The following is a 13,333-nucleotide window of genomic DNA, read 5'->3' on the forward strand; positions in this document are numbered from 1 at the left end:
TGTAAACCCCTTAGGCCAAGGATCTAGTTTCTTGTCTGTGCTTGTTTGTATATACAAACAGAACTGTAAACTCTTTGTGCATTCATTGGTGAATATCTATAATAAATTATAGTCTAAATTGGTCTCTAATCAATTTAAATATTGCTAACTTTCTTAGACAATCTGAGTTGGTTTTTAGGAAATGACAAATGTAACTTACTGTTGATTAGTGACTGAAGAAAAGCAGCCATGATACAAATAAATCAAAATAATAGATAAATGCCAAATCATTTCAATATTTTAAAGAATGTGCCTTTTTCTCCTCACTTTTTCTCTTTCCCAATTGTTTGGCGTAAGCTGTTGTTTAAATCGGTTTTTATTCCTTGTACACATGATAATGACTAAAAGCTGACAAGGATGGATGAAGATCAAAATAAGGTAAGTGGCAGAAGGAAGCCAAAGGTTATATGTCATCCACAGAATGAATAATTTATAAGGAAGTAATCAAGAATTCACTGTATATAGAAGTAGGCAAATTCACTGAAATGTTCACTTACTGTATTTGTATGTGATTCATTATATTTGAGATGGGCAGCTACTGTATTCTAGTATTACCATTTTCCCAGTGTGTTAATTGAGAGCTCTAGTCACTTTAATTTTAGTTTCTTTTCTGGAATTACCACCTTTCTTATGGCCAAAGGGGAAAAACACTATTTTAATTTGAGATCTGAAAGCATCTTCTGAATGTTGATATTTTATATAACTGGTTTAGTTTGGGTGAGACTTTCTGTGAATCAAGTTTATATGTGACTTGGTAAGGGTTGTGTGTCCTGATAAGGAACTGAGACTTAAATAAAACATTTGCAACTTTTATTAAGTGAGGTGATTACCACTTAGAACTAGGTTTATACCTTCTTGATATGTAGGTCTTTATTTAGCTCTCCTCAGTCCACAGCAGTGTGTGATCTAGAATATTTAGCTCCTGCATTTGGAAATTTAGTATTCCCAGATTTTGATAGTGGTTTGTGATAAGGTGGATATGTAGAAGTTTTATAGATAGATTACATGAAAAAAAAGTCTTGATTTTAGTCACAAAACTGTTGCTAGAACAGAAGTTTCTTTGGTTTACTTTTTTATATTCAAATATATTTAAAATACTAATATTTAGGCCGGGCGCTGTGGCTCACGCCTGTAATCCTAGCTCTTGGGAGGCCGAGGCGGGCAGATTGCTCAAGGTCAGGAGTTCAAAACCAGCCTGAGCAAGAGCGAGACCCTGTCTCTACTATAAATAGAAAGAAATCAATTGGCCAACTGATATATATATATAAAAAATTAGCCGGGCATGGTGGCACATGCCTGTAGTCCCAGCTACTTGGGAGGCTGAGGCAGAAGGATCACTCGAGCCCAGGAGTTTGAGGTTGCTGTGAGCTAGGCTGACGCCACGGCACTCACTCTAGCCTGGACAACAAAGCGAGACTCTGTCTCAAAAAAAAAAAAAAAAAAATACTAATATTTATTCTGGTATAAGATTGCCTGATTCCTATTTGGCAAATTTAATTTAAACTATATGATTATCAGCTGCTTTTACGTTTTTATGCCTCAATAATACAAAATGTTAGAAATTCCTAATTTTTAAAACAGGTGCTGGCTGGGCGCGGTGGCTCACGCCTGTAATCCTAGCACTCTGGGAGGCCGAGGCGGGAGGATTGCTCAAGGTCAGGAGTTCGAAACCAGCTTGAGCAAGAGCAAGACCTCCATCTCTACTATAAATAGAAAGAAATTAATTGGTCAACTAATATATAGAGAAAAAATTAGCCGGGCATGGTGGCGCATGCCTGTAGTCCCAGCTACTCGGGAGGCTGAGGCAGTAGGATCACTTGAGCCCAGGAGTTTGAGGTTGCTGTGAGCTAGGCTGATGCCATGGCACTCACTCTAGCCTGGGCAACAAAGTGAGACTCTGTCTCAGAAAAAAGAAAAAAGGAAAAAGAAAAAAAAGAGGTGCTAATTATAGTGAGATGGCTCGCTTTGCCCCATAGCTGAGGGCAGTGACTAAATAGAGCACATACTGGACACTAACTTAGAGAAATAATTTATTTAAACTTTAGATGTTTTTTGCTTTTAAATGAATTTCTCAGAAAACTCAACTCCTTTTGAAGTGAGTTTCTGTTCTGCCGTATTCAGTGTTTGTAACACTGATGTTTCGTGTGTCTTTCAGGATTGGAACGGCTGCACTGGCAGTTCAGGTTGTGGGCAGTAACTGGCCCAAGCCCCACTATACTTTGCTGATTACAGGCCTGTGCCGTTTCCAGATTGTACAGGTTTTAAAAGAGAAGCCATATCCCATTGCTGAAGTGGAACAGTTGGACCGGCTGGAAGAATTTCCCAACACCTGCAAAACTAGGGAGGAGCTAGGAGAACTATCGGAACAGTTTTACAAATACGCAGTACAAGTGAGTTGCTTTTATTTTTTTCTTAAAACCCTTTTTTCTTTGGTTCCTTTGCTGTCCTAAGATATGATAAATCTGCTAGATGGTAAAGTATTAGGGCAGCGTATGTTTAAATGATTTAGTAATATATTAATTCCAGTTTGTTTTTGTCTAGAGTGTACGTTAGTCATTCCAGGACATATTAGCCTACCCTTTCTAAAGTTTTTCCAAAGAGTATTTCTAGAGCTTTCCGTATAACTTTGAGTGTCTCCAAATCAGATAATTATTAAACATAAATATTTAAAGCTGAAAAATAAAATGCTGCACAGAAGCTATTTGTCACTAAAATATCTAAGGCACCAAATTATAAAGTTATATTGCTTCAGAAGTCAAGGTCACGCTCTGCTTGGTCAGACTGTAGAAGATTAAGCCCATGGTGGACTAATTTCAAGTATGGTTAAAACCTTGATTAACTGGAATACTGGGACAGAAGCACGTTTTAGGCACTCATTAAATATGTGACACCTTAATTCTAGGTTTGAGTTTTTTTGTTAACTTTAGATAGAACACAAAGCTCCTCTTCCTACCCAATTTTCTTTCAAACCTTAATGAAATACATTACAGAATTATATTATAAGAGGTAGGCTTCTACTTTTCTATAGATATAATTTAGTGACTATAGCAGGATCTATGAGAATCAGATAATGTCTAAATGTCTTAATTATAAACACCACACATCATTGAAAAGTGTGTAGGGCAAGTGTTCACAGCCTATGGTATTTGCACCTGATGTGGCTTTTGAAGTTACTCACTTCTAGTGCGATAAACATAATAGAAAAATAAAAAATTTCAAGCTGTAGTTCTATGGGGCTGAAAGAAAGAACTTGCTCTGAAGAAAGTAACTTCAGTTTGAACTGTTTAGGAATAAAAAAGAGGGGAAATAGAATTTCCTCTTCTTTTCTGGGGTGACGCTCCCTGGTCTTTGTACTTCTATTGGACATAGCTTTATAGTTTCTTTTGCTTTGCCTTTACTACTTTCCAGTTTGGATATACCAAAACTTTTTAAACGTGTAAAGATTTTGCAATAATGTTAAAGGAATTTTTAGAGAGAAATAAATCACCATAAATTTTACTTAACAGCATACATCTAATTTAAATTTTGTCTTCTGGTCTTGGTCCATATTCAGTTTTATGTTTTGCTTTCATGTCCATGTCTAATTTTCATATAGACACTTTTATAAATTTCTAGAGTTGGAATATCACATTATCATTTCTCTTTTTAGACACTGTTTCCAATTAATGCTTCTCTTTCATCCCCTCTATATCTGCTTTTACTGCTCTTTTCAGTAGACTTCTTCAGTAGCCTCCTAACTACCACCTAGTTTCTTCTGTTTTTAACACCACCTATTCACTGAGCAAGAACAGGAAGTGTTTAAAAAAAAAGTGTGGGGCATGCCTTTCATGGTCTTGAGTTAAAGACCAAATTTCTTTCTTTCTTTTTTTTTTTAGGCGCTTAAAACAGCATTCATTATTACCTCACAAGTTTATAGGTCAGAAGACTAGGTGGGCTCCCCTGGATTCTCTGCTCAGGGCCTCACCAGGGCAAAATCAAGATCTTAGCTAGGCTGGCCTCTTATCTGGAGAAGCACTGCTTTCCAAGGTATTCAGGTGGTTGGCAGGTGCAGTTTCTTGTGGCCATAGGACTGAGGTTTCTTTCTTGGCTGTCTGCCAGGAGTCGCTGTCAGGCTCCCAGAGGTGGCTCTCTGGTCTTGTGCATGGCCCTCTCCTCTTCAAAGCCAGCAACTGTGCATTGAATTCTCGCCCCACTCTGAATCTTTCCTACTTTCCTTCCACCCCCAAATTTCTTTTTTTTTTTTTTTTTAGGAGGCCTCTCTTGCTGTAAAACCCCCAAATTTCTTAATATAACATTAAGACCTTTTGCAACTTGTCTTAGGCCTACCTATCTTGCTTCAACTCTAGTTCTCCATTTACACCCTAGTTTTAGCCATACTGAGCATAAAAAGAGTTTAACATCTTATTATTTCATGTCTATATGATTCTGCCTCTGTTCTCTTCTGGGAGTGCTCCTCCTCCTCTTAATTTTTAAATTCAATATATGCTTTCCCAACTCCCATAGGCTGTTAGTACTCCTTTTTCTGCACCTTCACCGTCAGTTGTTTATGCATGTCATTTAATATAGTATCACATTGTATTGAAGTAGGGTATTTTTCTCCTACCAAACTTGAATTTATCTCTGCTTTAGCCATCCTATACTGAACATAATATTGCATCTGGTAAGTAGTTTATACTCAGTAAATGTTTGGAGAATGAATTTTAACTGTTTTAACTTATTTTCATAGGGTGAATTTCTAGTAGCAAGGGTCTTCAAATTTTATTATCTATTTCTCTTACTTGATTCGCATCATCATAATTATACTTTAATTTCCTTAATTCTAGCCAGGTAATGGATAGGTTCCTAAATTACATTATTGTTTAAGCTATTTGATTATTAATGACATGAAGTCTTGAGTTGACGAAATGAGAATTTGGTACATCATTTGTGAACTAGTGTGAACTAAGTTTTGCTCTTTTAACTACTCTGAAATCTGAGTCACATAACATAACAAGCTGTATTTCTTGCTCATGCTTCGTACCTGAAAATAGTGAGTGTGGTGATGTGCCTATAAGAGTTCATATAGGGACCCAGTTGGATTAGAAATTCATCTTAAAACATACTTCTTTATCACTGAGGCAGAAAAAGGAAGTGTGGCAAATCTCCTACTGGTTTTTAATGTTTCTGCCCAGAAGGGACTGTCCCTTTTTCTGTGTTTCATGGATCAATGTAAGACTCACAGCCATATCTCTATTCAAAGGAGGTAGAAAGAACAGTCTTACCATGTGCTCAGAAGAAAAGGGGAATCTTTATCAGTAGCCCTAATGATTATCACAGTTACTGAAAGGTTGCCTTGGACTTAATCGGTCTTAATTCCAGAATATACCTTGGATGTTGTTTTTCTAAAAATCATTCACAGTCAGTGCTCAGATTCTAGTTACTCCAAATGTTAAACTAATAATCAGTATTTCAACTTCTGATTGGCTATCATAATAGCATCAACTATGTTAAATTTCTAACATCTAATAATTGTTATTATGTAAGAGAATATTCTTGTTCTTAAGAACAAGGGTCATGATGTCTGCCACTTACTCTCAAATGTTCAGCAACAATGATGTGTGTGTATGGAGAGCGAAAGCAAATGTGGCAAAATTGGTGAATTCAATTGGTAAATCTAGGAGAAAGACATACAGGAGTTTGTTGTACTATTCCTGCAACTTTTATATATGTTTGAATTTTTTCAAAATAAAATAGCACAAATCACAAAGGCTTTTATAAATATCAGCATTAACCACTTTTAAACCATTTTTGCGTTTCGTTGGGATTGATATTTTGAGAGTACTTCTCTGAGGCCCGTAAAATACCTGGACTATATTAATCAGTGACCTTTCAGAAACAAAGGCTGAGGCCCAAACTTTAAACCTATTTGGAAGTCTGATTTTTTTAAATTCACAAATAATACCAGATTTCATTAAAAAGACTTTCTTTTTCCTTCCAGTTGGTTGAAATGTTGGATATGTCTGTCCCTGCAGTTGCTAAATTGAGACGTCTTTTAGATAGTCTTCCAAGGGAAGCTTTACCGGACATTTTGACATCAATTATCCGAACCAGCAACAAAGAGAAGCTCCAGGTACAGTGTCCCCTTCTTGAATGCCGTATTGCTTTGTTACTTTTTATTTAGATCTAGATAGTGAGTAGTTAAATTTTAACCTTCAAGAAAAATATTCTGGAGACTTAGAGGAGTAGTTAAAACACTTGTATACTTAAATTGATATTTAAAAGTGATTGTTTTCTATTTTTGTTTATACAAGCAGCTCTTTTATTTGTACAACCAGTATAGTAATTGGTCTTTTATGGAAAAAATAAGGCAAAGAATCATAAAAGGATAAATATTTAACTTTAATATGTAAACACACTTTGCCTTACCATTTTTGAAATGTGAAACCATGGCCTTTCCCTTGTGTATACACCTGCTTTCTTGGAAATTTCATAATGTTTCTTATATAAATCACACCTGTGGTACATTATTTATGATTTTGTTTCTATTTATTTAAAGTGAAATGAGTTTTAAAGACACTTGAAAAACAATCAAAGTGTAGAATGCTAGATTTACTTGAATTAATCCCCAAACTATAAAACTTTGTTTTCTTATACACTTCTTTTTAATGTATTTTATTTTTATTTTTAAGCTGTCTTTTTTTATTATATTTTCTTAGAACATTTGTTAGCTTTCATTGAAACAACTCTTTATTAGTTAGTTAATATGTAAATCTAGCAATTAAAATAGCAAATATAATTAATACAAACAGGTTGGTTATGGATATAAGAATTCTGTTAGACTGGTGGGAGCAGAGGAGTGTGGGAGTATGAGAGTCCCTGCTGTGGGCATCATCAGATATGTTTTACTGAAGGAACCAAGAGCAGCAGTTACTCTGACAAGTCATTAATGAGGATTGGTTGAATGCTTCTATTCGCTTGTGTATAAACATTTACTTTTTTTTTTTTTTTTTTTGAGATAGAGTCTCACTTTGTTGTCCAGGCTAGAGTGAGTGCCGTGGCGTCAGCCTAGCTCACAGCAACCTCAAACTCCTGGGCTCGAGTGATCCTCCTGCCTCAGCCTCCCGAGTAGCTGGGATTACAGGCATGCGCCACCATGCCCAGCTAATTTTTTATATATATATCAGTTGGCCAATTAATTTCTTTCTATTTATAGTAGAGACGGGGTCTCGCTCTTGCTCAGGCTGGTGTTGAACTCCTGACCTTGAGCAATCCGCCCGCCTCGGCCTCCCAAGAGCTAGGATTACAGGAACATTTACTATTTTGAACCTAGAATTTGTTTAGACCTAACATGTAGACACATTCTGGGCTTTAAGAGAATAATTTCCAGAAGAAGTTTGGTTCTTCGAAAACCAAAACTGTGTGTTTGGTTTTTAATCTTGAAATACATGAGTGGTTTAATTTTAAAATGAAAACCAAGATCCTTTTTTTATCTTTTTTATAATTCTAATATTCATCTCAAAGAACCTTGTTGTTACAGTTTGTTTGATTGTATTAGCCATAGTGTAGCTGTATATAGATAGGAATTGTTTTTTTCTCTTTTTACTTAACAATTTGAGCCATGGCTCTCATTGTCTGTTTTTGGAGTGTGTGTTTCTAAGGGAGAGATTCTATTAATTCACTCACATTTCCTTAGATTTTAGATGCTGTGAGCCTAGAGGAGAGGTTCAAGATGACTATACCATTGCTTGTCAGACAAATTGAAGGCTTGAAATTGCTTCAAAAAACCAGAAAACCCAAGCAAGATGATGATAAGCGGGTAAATATTTCTTTTAATCCATTTTGTCAGGCTTGTGTGGTGTGGCTGGATTCTGTTTTAAAAAAAAAAAAAAAAAATTGAGGGGAATAAAGAAAGGAACAAAGAAGAAAAAAATTCATTGTCTTTTTCCGCCGAAGTCACTGATAAAATTTAGGTGTGTTTCCCTCTAGTGCTTTTTCCATGCCTGGATTTTTATTTTTAAGGCATATAAGCCTTTTTCTCAATTTTTTTGTTTTTTGCTTTGGTTACCATCCAAAGGGATAATTTATGAGTCACTTCCCCTTTTGTCAAACATTGTATGTTGTTTCCAATTTTTGCACATTTAAAAAACTAGCAAATAACTATGATGATTGTCTTTGAGTATAATATTATTTTACTACATAATACAAAATTATTTCCTAGGAGGACTATGTGTTGTGCCATAATTTGATTGACTTTTTTGTTTAGACTTACAAAAGTTTCAGTTTTATTTAGTCAAACTCTCAGTCTTTTCCTGTCTTCTGAGCTTAGAGTCCTCTAACCTCCAGTGGTTTGATAAATATTTACTTTTCTTTTTAGTTTTCCTTTAATCAATTTTTTAAAAAGTATTTAACCCATGCCGTGGCCCATTTGCAGGACGGGGGATGAACACAGAATACAAAGAAACACAAAAAGAAGACACAGACACACAAAAAAGACAGTTACATGACTCGAGTGTCCAATGCACTCGTCAGTTTATTTTTATACTTTAAAAAATCAAAGTTAGTTCATTATACATGACCACCTAGGCATTTCAGCAATGGCCATAAATTCTGGAACATGTAGCCTTAAGGACATAGATGTCCCCTGACTCAAGGTTTCCAGGTGGTTGCTCTAGGCGCCAGGCATAGATTACAGCCCGAGATTAGCAAGGTTAGGCAAGGCAGCCACAGGGGGGCATTTTCCGTCCCCAGTTCCTCTAGGCTGGCCCCCCAGCGGCTGTGTATGGCTTAGGTCATTCCTCCCTGAGGAATCTTACCTGTCATTGACTAACCAGCCATCTTATGGGGCTAAGCAGCAATCCTAGGAACAATGTGTTTATCATGTGGCCTCCAGACCCCCACTGCCTTGGGGCTGGGGAGCTCTTGCTTACTTGCAGAAACTCAGGCCCTTTGTTATGCCTCTAGGCAGCAACCTTGTTTGTCACAAGGACCCTGTCCAGAACACATTACTTTCAAACGCTCTGGACAGAGCATGTACATTACTCACTAAATTTAATTCTTAAACCAGGAAAGTATAATGTCAGTCCCCAACAAACCCATATGATATTTATTTTGTCCTGTTAATAAGATGAAGAAAATAGTTATGTTTTTCTGTCAAATAGCTTTTAATGTGACTCAGTACCACTAATTAAATAATCTTTCCCTTCCCCATTATCATACTAATGTATATATGATCTGTTTGAAGTTTACTTGGAGCTGTTAATTTTACTGTTTTTATGCCTGGGCAGAGTTAAGTTCAGGAAGATATATTTGATGTGAACAAGGTGTGAAAATGGCAGTCCTCTGAAGGCTGTTGCAGATGCAGAACTCTGACTTAAGTGAAGTGTTGAGAATAATGTTAGCGACTTGATGGTCATCAGCAAGGAAGTGTTTCCTCACCAAAGGAAATATGTTGTAGAAAAAGAAGAGCAGAAGGAAAGGACTCCTCCTTGGTGGCATTAGAGAAGGGGCAGGAAAGTAGGCCAAAGAGAGAGATAGGAGTAATGATCACCATCCTGGTGTTTAGTACTCTGGGACACCACGCTCGCTGTTAAGCACTGTAAATATGAATTATTTTTGGCTTGAGATCAGATCAGTGACTCAGTTACTCATTTTGTGTAGAAAGACAAATCTACATACACTCTGCACTGAGAGTCACAGAAAACTGCAGCTTACTGTCAATAAAGGTTACCATCACTTAAAAAGAAAGGTGTTGAAAAGCATACCAGAAAATGATCAAACAAGAGACAGTTATTTAAGAATACGAGGAATAATGTAGGAATACGAGGATATGTAGGAATACGAGGATAATATTTAGAGTTAGTCTAAAGTTGTTTCTTTGTCATCCCCCTAAGAGTTGAAAACACTGTTTTAGCAGTCAGAAGAAAAAAATGCATAAAAAAGTACTTTTGCCTCAACAATGAAATCATTGATATGCTTTTTTAAATCTCACTTTTAAAAAATATTTTATTTTCAGTTTTTTATCCTTTAAAATATTTTATTAATTTTATCTACTAATGACTTATATAAGAATAAAATATATATGTTTAATATTTATTTTTATAAAATTATAATTTTATTTACTGCTTTCTATTTTAAACTTTTTATATTTGAATGTATTAGATAGATAATTTCCCAGGTTAGAAAAAAGTAAATTCTGGAGGCTTGTAAATATCAGTGTATCATTTTGCTCCAGTAATGATTGGAGTTGATTCATGAATTTCAAAGAGCACATAAGGTAGTTTTAAAATATGGTGGAGAGATCATGGAGAAAGAGAACACAAACAGAGGTCATTTGACTTGGGACAAAAAATAGTTGTTAGGGTTGAAAGAACAATTTCAGCATGATGAGGACAGAACCAAAGGCTTACTAAAGTAATTGACGAGGAAGGGGAAGTGGTGGTTATTGCTGCTTGTCAGAGAAGCAGAATCTCACAAGGGAAGTACATAGTGTAGTAGTATCTTACTAAAAGGAACTATAGGTAAGATAAAATATTTTGAAAGGGAGAAGACTTTATGTATTGAAGACAGACAAATTTTGTAATGTAGGAAAAATGGAAATTTATTCAGTCACCAAATGGTAATTAGTAATGTATATTGAGAAAATAGCAGCTGCAGTAGTAGCTCAAAGAAAGATAATTCTTACATGTTTTAATTATTTCTAGTAATTAGTTCCTTGGATGTTTTTCCCCATGCAATATTATTTTAAGCATATATCAAAGAATCATGTCTACCTTATGTTGGTCTACTTTTAAAATTCTGCTGCCTCCATGCGTACATATGTTTGGACATAGTATTTTTTCAGTTATCCCTGTATTCTTCACATGCCACTGTTTTGTTCTTTAGATAATAAAGTCTAGAGGATAGGGACTGTCAGTTTCTCTTTGTACAAGACAAAATTTGGGGAAATCTTGGCAGAATAGGATATATAGGTTGATTGCATCATCATTCTGAACTTTTAATTCCTTACAATATTGACTGTAGCCATAAAAAATGTTTATGCTATTCAGCACCAATCATAACTTTACATGTGTGTAACTACGTACTTCATTTCCAATTTATTTTGACATATGGTTTTACTCTTCTGCTTTCTACATTAGGTTATAGCAATACGCCCTATTAGGAGGGTTACACACATTCCAGGTGCTTTAGAAGATGATGATGAGGATGAAGATAATGATGACATTGTCATGCTAGAGAAAAAGATACGGACATCCAGTATGCCAGAGCAGGCCCATAAAGTCTGTGTCAAAGAGATAAAAAGGTAAATTATATAAGACATTTATTCATTTGGTTTATTAATGTTAAAAATTGTTAGTCATGGAAACTTGATTCTGCTACTTTGGATCACAGACTGAAAGCTGAGTCATCTGTTTTATATTCTCTGCTTTTCTTTCCTGATGGTTGATATACTCATAGACTACCCATTCATCTTATCTTTCCATTGCCAACTCTTATCTTTCAAGGCTTTCCTAATCCTCACTTTATACCTTTGATCTATGGAATGTTTTTCCCTCTTCCTTAAGTTTTCAACTGGAATCTGATTCTTAAGACATTCTTAAGTATTAACTCCTGAATTAATATCACTTTCACTAATCTTTTTCTCAAATACTAAGGATAAATATACAGTTTTTCCACCTATAGTATGCTCTCAACATTATAACTATTGTGTAGTTGCCTTTTCATTGTCTAAAACAATGGACCATACTTTTTTGTTTTGAGAATATATGTTCAGTTATCACTGTGTTCGTCACATATCACTGTTTTCTTTAGATTATAAATTCCAAAGGGCACAAACTGTCAGTTTCTTTTTATATAAGACAAAGTATGGAGAAATCTTGATAATAGAATATGGATTGATTACATTTTCTGGATAACCTCAGGGTTAAATAGAAAATCATTTTTTCCTTACATACTTATAACTTTATAACTATATTACATTTTCTTTTATTAGTGAATTATAATGAGCCTGCTTCAATGCTCAGTAACTTAAGATTTGACCTTCTAGGGTGCTTAGTTAAGAACATTAGTAAATGTAGTAGGGGGTATTTTATATTGACTCTGACATTAGTTCATAAATGTAGAACATCTCTTATGGATAGAACACTGTGCTAAGCACTGCATACATTATGGAAGTTGCATTTTTATTAAATATCTGGATTAGATAATAGAGATAGAGGCAAGATGGCAGATGAGAAACACTGCCAGCCAGAGTATATCTATCAGAAAGATAGATTTTAGATGAAAGTGATAAAAATAAACAGGCAGACAAACATAGATTGCATGTGGGTCATAGATTGCATATAGGTCGAAAGGAAGGGTGCCTGAAACTATAGGAGGCCCCATAGGAAGAAATTGTGGAGCAGAACTGGAAGGAGAAAGGCATTAGCAGGGTCTAAACCCCGAGAGGCTTGGAGACAAGCTACAAGGGTAGGTGGAGAGGTTAAATTTCCCCTCCCTTGCATCTGGGACTGCTGGTGGGCTCCTGAGCTTCTGGAAAAACCTGCCAACACCAGCCCAGAGACTACTGACACCAGTGAGCAGTGAGCCCCTTGTGGATAGGGCACCAGGCTCCCAGCTCCTCTGGGCACTTCCTGCCCCACCGACCCCAGCTGATTGACAGGCACCATATTGCTTCATTCTCCCCTTCCATTCCCGTACCCACAGCGGCTGAGAGAGACAACTTAGCCACCACCCGGAGGCATCCACAGGGAATGGAACCTTTCCTTTTGGGGCCCTGCAGTGTACTGAGGGAGGGGTACTTACACTGTGATCTCCCTACCTGCTGGCCCCCCCAGGTGTTCCTTGCCTGGTGACTCCAGCAGAGCAGGGCAGATCCAGAGGTGGAGAGACATTGATCAAGCTTGGGCAACCTGTGGATGATTAGAGACTAGCACTCCTCTCCCTGGCACGGTCAGGGATTGATTTCCAGGGCCCAGGGGACAGGTCTGCAGGCGTGATCTGACGCTGGAAAGAAACCTCAGAATAGGGGAGGGTTGAAAGGAATGAGGCCTGCTCCAGAACAGCCCCACCTCCACACACAGACTTTTTGGCTCAGTGGGGCCATTTCAGCCCTTCCCTGGCAGCTTTGCCCAGGAGCGGAGAGCAGACCTTTGACCCCTAATAACAGCAGCATTTGAGTGCAGGCTCATTCAACCCAGCTCTGCCCAGCCGCACTCCCCCACCTGCCCCCACTGAGTTTGAGAATAAGGACACACCTCGAAGCCCCAGGGCCCCACCCACCACCTGAGGCACTAGAGTGCCTCTCCAGGGGAACTAG

The 13,333-nt window shown here is 36.8% G+C and overlaps 1 protein-coding gene across 1 annotated transcript in view; it reads left to right on the forward strand.

The window, feature by feature from the left end:
- Positions 1-13,333, forward strand: part of LONP2 (lon peptidase 2, peroxisomal) — a 122,925-nt gene that overhangs the window by 5,781 nt on the left and 103,811 nt on the right. Inside the window, exons 2-5 of the mRNA XM_012788995.3 lie at positions 2,195-2,429; positions 6,017-6,148; positions 7,712-7,834; positions 11,154-11,317. Of these exons, the coding sequence (XP_012644449.1) occupies positions 2,195-2,429; positions 6,017-6,148; positions 7,712-7,834; positions 11,154-11,317 (654 nt within the window). The remainder of the gene's footprint in view (positions 1-2,194; positions 2,430-6,016; positions 6,149-7,711; positions 7,835-11,153; positions 11,318-13,333) is intronic.

This window comes from Microcebus murinus, chromosome 20, assembly GCF_040939455.1.
Source record: "Microcebus murinus isolate Inina chromosome 20, M.murinus_Inina_mat1.0, whole genome shotgun sequence".
Taxonomy (NCBI): domain Eukaryota; kingdom Metazoa; phylum Chordata; class Mammalia; order Primates; family Cheirogaleidae; genus Microcebus; species Microcebus murinus.